At 33.4% G+C, this 5720-nt stretch overlaps 1 protein-coding gene across 1 annotated transcript; it reads left to right on the top strand.

Annotated features, from left to right (window-relative positions):
• The first annotated feature begins 921 nt into the window (after positions 1-921).
• Positions 922-5113, top strand: LOC114257869 (NADH dehydrogenase [ubiquinone] iron-sulfur protein 7, mitochondrial). The gene is made up of 2 exons (XM_028197690.2): positions 922-1592; positions 4528-5113. Exons 1-2 carry the CDS (start codon positions 1186-1188, stop codon positions 4760-4762), a joined length of 642 nt encoding a protein of 213 aa, XP_028053491.2. The 5' UTR covers positions 922-1185; the 3' UTR covers positions 4763-5113.
• Positions 5114-5720: the final 607 nt, after the last annotated feature.

Genomic DNA, 5720 nt, shown 5'->3' with positions numbered 1-5720 from the left:
TTGTCTAAGGGTGGCACCAAGATGTAACATAAAAATAATTAGTTAGTTTTGATAAATGATTAATCAAAGATAATTTCTTACATAAGCTAAGATAAATGATTAAAAGAAACATTTTGTGAGAATAAAAATAAATAAAGCTAATAATTCTTTTTTTTTTCTTTTTAAGTTTTGAACTACTTTAATATATTATCAATTAGATAACTATTTAAAGCCTCTTTAATAAATAAAAATCATACATACTTCTTTGATTTTTAAATTTTAAAAAAGAAGAAGAAGAAATATGTATCTTTTGTATAAATAAAATCGTCTTAATGAAATTGAAACAACTGAAAATTATCTCATTATACACTACAAAATACTTATGAAATTAAGACTTAGAAAAGTGATTTTCATTAAATTAAGAAGTCATCCCATTATAAATTTTACAAATACTTATGAAATATAAAGGTAATAATAAACTTTAAAAAAACTTGAGGGCTTTGGACCCTTGGCCCATATAATTGGGCCTATGATCACCACAGCTCAAAATAGTTATTGGAGCAGAAGATGATCTCCACCTTGAACCAACAAAACGGCTCACCAAACAAACTCTTGGGCTTCAGCTTCTGTTTTGATCATGAGATTATATACATAGAAAGGATTTTTCATACATAGGAAGAAAATTGAGGATGAGGGGCCGGAAAAAGGGACTTGGGGGTGGGTCTGTTCATATTGTAAAACCCTCCGTATATAAAAAAATTGAATCGATCCATTAATTGTAATTTTTTATTTCGTTTGTTTCTCTAAAAAAATGGAGGATTCATTTTTAAAATATACTTGTTAGTTCATTGTTTTAAGACAAACAGGATAAATTAAAAAATTACAATTATCAAATTGATTTAATTTTTTTCATAAATAATATATATTGAAAATCTTACTAAATGGACAATTTGAATTATTGAAACCGTTGCCACAACTTGATGTGTGATACAAGCCCAGTTGAATAATTGTTTCGAGCCCAAAAGGCAACATTGAGTTAAATTGGGCCTATACCAAACCAAACCAAACGGACGGAGCGAGAAGAACCACCTCATCCTTCCTTCCACACACTGGAACTCCTCCACACAACCTGGAATCACTCTCTCTCTCTCTTCAACAAAACCTTCTCTCTCTCTCTCTCTCTCTCTGCAAGTTCAACTAACCTCCATGGCTCTTCTAGCTCGAAACTCACATCGAATGGCCCTAGTCGCATCACAGAGATCAGCAACGATCCACACAACCCTCCCATCACTGGCTCCGCCATCGCCGTCGCCGTCGCCGCCCACGTCCTACTCCCGCCCTCCGCCTCCGTCGATGACGTCGCCGGGGGGAATGTCGAAGGCGGCGGAGTTCGTGATCTCGAAAGTCGACGATCTGATGAATTGGGCTCGCCGCGGCTCCATCTGGCCCATGACCTTCGGTCTCGCTTGCTGCGCCGTCGAAATGATGCATACCGGTGCTGCTCGCTACGATTTGGATCGGTTTGGTGTCATCTTCAGGCCGAGCCCTAGGCAGTCCGATTGTATGATCGTCGCTGGCACTCTCACCAACAAGATGGCCCCCGCTCTTCGCAAGTACGTCCTCTCTCTCTCTCTCTCTCTCTCTCTCTCTCCATATGTGTATATATATCCTTTTGTATGTGTTTGTATATGTATTTGTAGTATTCACAGTTGGGGATAATTGTTGTGGTGATTGAATTTTTTTTACAATTTGGTGTAAGGTGTTTTAGGGTTTTCTAATTGTTGCGTTGAAATTTTTTTTAGTGTCAACAAAGTACATGAGTTGTTAGTTAATAAAAACACGAGTTTTGATAGGTGTTATGGATCAAAATTGGATCACAACGGATTTTTGGTCTGTACCCACTATAATATCTCTTATCAAAATGGTGAGGAAGATCAGAATTAGACATAGAGATGGATAGTACAAGCAAGGATATGAGCTGGTGCGAGTAGGAAACAAAAAATATATATTCTAGAACTATCGTCAGCTATGGTGCTCTGTTTGGATGGAGGGGTTTGGTTAAAAAAAGAAAAAAAAAATGGTGAGAATAGGAAACCCTTTCAAGTATTTGGATGGTTAAGTAGGTGAAAAATGGTGAGAAATGACGAGAGATGGTGAGAAAAAGGATCCTCACGAAATGTATGTTTTGTTTGTTACCAAAAGTGGTGAGATTTGGCGAGAAAAGAGTTGAGTATAAAAGGTTTTCTAAAATATTTAAATTACCTTATGTAAAAACATAGCTTATTAATGTAAAAGGTTATTTTGGTAAAATGAAATACAACACTTTCCTTTCTTTTCTCTTATTTACACTATCCAAACAAGATAGGTGAGAAACACATCCTCTTCTCTTTTATTCATCCAAGCATAATGGTAAACCATAATCATTTCTTTTCATTTTTTCTCATCTACTTGAGTAATCACAATCATTTCTTTTCTGACCTCACCACACGATCCAAATGAATTTGCTATCCTTATTTTTTTCCCCGAATGATAAAGAGACATTTCTTTTTGTGTTATCTCTCTGTTTATAAGCGTGTATTATATATTTTATTATGCATAGAGTTTGTTGGTGATTGATTGCTATTATATTTTCTCTCGTTTGTGTGCAATTTTTTGGGGTTTTGTGATTACTGATTTGATTTGTATTCTCTCTTCACTGTGTTTGGAATTTGTGGTTTTCTAGTTGTTAAGTTTGTTTCAATTTTCTCCAATACATTTCTCTTGCATTAGGGAGTTTAGGAATTTCATATCTGAATTTGTTTTGGTTTTGATGTCATTAAATTTGCTTTGTCTCAGTTTCTCCCATTTCCCAGAGTATAGAATCAAGTGAACTTTCTGCTTTTTTATTTCCCTGAGAAAGATATGGGAATGAAAATGCAGCTCAATTTAGCTGAATGCATATCTTAGGTTTTATTGATTTTGTTAGTTCATTACTCAATGACCTGAAACTTCCATTACTTTCTGCATTGTTTATGTTTTGTTAGAGTCAGTCCTTCAGTTAGTTATTGTTTTGATTTGACGTTTTTTATTTTTATTTATCGATTTTTATTTTTATCTTAGATGCTTTTGACTATGAAAAATTCTTAGGTCATGTGGATGAAGGGTAGGAACAAAGTAGATTCAAGGGAGAGGAGGCGAGTGGGGGCAATTGCCTCCGCTGGATTTTGAAAAGTACTGTTGTTACCTATAGGCTATAGTTTATTTATTTCCAAAATAAAACGTGTGGAGAGCAATTTGATGAAGGTGTTGGAAAGGTCTTCATCTTTTTCTCTTCTAAAGTAATGATCTACAACATAAATTTGATGATTGTGCTTTCTATTGTGTTTTTTTTCTTCATAAAGGTTTTATCTATGCATGTACGGGTTTTATCTATCTATGTACATAACCAATTTTAATTTTTGTGTGTGTATATATATGCATCAATATATGTGTATGTAGGAAGTTTCGTTTCTTATTTGATTTTGATCTTGTTTGTTTTCATGATATACAAAGTGTTTCATTGATTTGAATTAATAAGAGAATCTTGATTGTCTAATTTTTATTGTTTTTTTTTTCTAAACGAAATGGTTTTATATTTATTTCTGACTTGAAACTGGGTTTTGTAATCATACAATGATTTGTAAATTTTGTTAATATCTGTGTCTATTTGGAACTCTTTTTTTTTTAGTGTGTATTTGGAATTTGGAAATACAAATATTCATGTAGCCAACCCCATTTGATGGGACTTAAGGTTTGGCTTGGTTCGGTTTATCATGCAATACAAATATATTAGAAAAATCCACTACCGACTCTCTCTCTCTCTCTCTCTCTCTCTCTCACACACACACACACACACACAAAGAAAAGAGATGAAAATGTTGTGTGCAAGAATGTTCCCACAGTACATGCTGCTCTCAACCGTATGCAAAAATAAAGACAAATCTGTTTAGTTCTTTGGGTTTGGTTCCTACAGCTTCCTCTGGACCTTGTTAGAATATGAACACATTACATGTATATCTTGAAGGAATTATGGGACTTTGCATATGGATTGGAATGAGTGTACCCTATCCTGGCTTCATTTACAACCATGCTAAAGCAGGTCACTTCCAATGCAAATTGACCTTTCAAGGGATATTGCTTTTCATGTTGTTGTTGTTGATTATCCGATTTATGTTTAATTGTACAGACTGCAAAAGGTGCTATTGTGAATCCAAAACTGACATGACATTTTAGTGCACCCTGAAGTTACTACCTTCAAAACAATCAATCTTGTGTGCTACATTTCGCAGCTATGATGTTTTGGATGAGAGATTCTAAATTTGGGTTTTGTCACTTTTGTTTAAAGAAGTTGTGCCAAGAAGACACAAACATAAATGGGAAGTTCAGTTTTTGTAACAGATTGGCTTGGTGTGGCATTTATATATCTATTATCTATCTATATATATTAACTGCTTCCATCATAATGTAGTATCAGTATATACTTGGGAGGCTAAGTTTTTGACCACCGTTCATGTTGAAAACTAATTGCAGGGTGTATGATCAAATGCCCGAGCCAAGATGGGTCATTTCTATGGGAAGCTGTGCAAACGGTGGTGGGTACTACCATTATTCGTACTCTGTCGTTCGGGGTTGTGACAGAATTGTCCCAGTTGACATTTATGTCCCGGGTTGCCCACCCACCGCTGAAGCCTTGCTTTATGGAATCCTCCAGCTGCAGAAAAAGATCAATAGGCGCAAGGATTTCCTTCATTGGTGGACTAAATAAGTTTATCACCTGCCTGCTTAATATAAATGTGTCGGGAAAAATAAAGCCAACTGTACCAGATTTTTCTCTTGGCGAAGTGGCATATAAAGGAGGAGACTTGTTTTAATCTCTGTTATTGGAGATCACAAGCAGCCATGTGTTTGATTTTATTTCTGTTTTGTGAAGCAACTGTTTTTGTCAGCATTCTTTCTAGGCACCACATGTGTTCTAAACATCTTTTGAAGCTATTGATTGCTTGAATCTGATTATATCTTTGTATTTTTGTTTGTGTGTGGTATCACCTGAAGCTGTATGTGAATGTTAGGTCATTTTTATGTAAGAGAATATACAAATTTATTTGTTTGTGTTGCATATGCTCCTTTTATTATGGCAAAATTGAAGTTCACTGTTGCATGGATGAAGGGGTTGCAATCTGGGCATCACGGTTCGGTCAAACAACAGACAGTTTCTGGGGAAATTTTGGTTCTGATTTTTTAAATTCAATTTTTTGAAAATTGATTTTTTTTTATTTTGTATTTTTTATATTTTTAGTGAATTTTTTATTTTTTAGATGTTCTTAACTTAGATATACCTAACAAATAAAAATAAAAATAAAAAATTAATTTTAAAAAAAAAATCAATAAATACACAAGAATACAAAATGTGTTGAATTTTTGATTTTTGATTTTTATTTTTGATATTTAGTGATTTTTTAAAAAAAAAATCACAAATAGTATATGTTTTAATTGTATTTATGTTAAGTGTATTTAAAAAGGAAAAAAATTACTTAAAATATTAAAAAAATTTCTAAAAATAAAAATACTCAATTTTTAGAAAATTAAAATGAAACAAGGTGAATAATGTTTATCGAGAGAGAGAGAGAACAAAAATAAAAATAAAAATAAAAATTTAAGAGATTTTTTTGGGAGCAAATTTTATTTTACCTATTTGGTATATATACTACATGTTGAGGTCTTGT

This window comes from Camellia sinensis, chromosome 11 (genome assembly GCF_055761805.1).
Source record: "Camellia sinensis isolate YWXY chromosome 11, ASM5576180v1, whole genome shotgun sequence".
NCBI classification, from domain to species: domain Eukaryota; kingdom Viridiplantae; phylum Streptophyta; class Magnoliopsida; order Ericales; family Theaceae; genus Camellia; species Camellia sinensis.
This window is presented reverse-complemented; position numbering and strand designations above follow the sequence as displayed.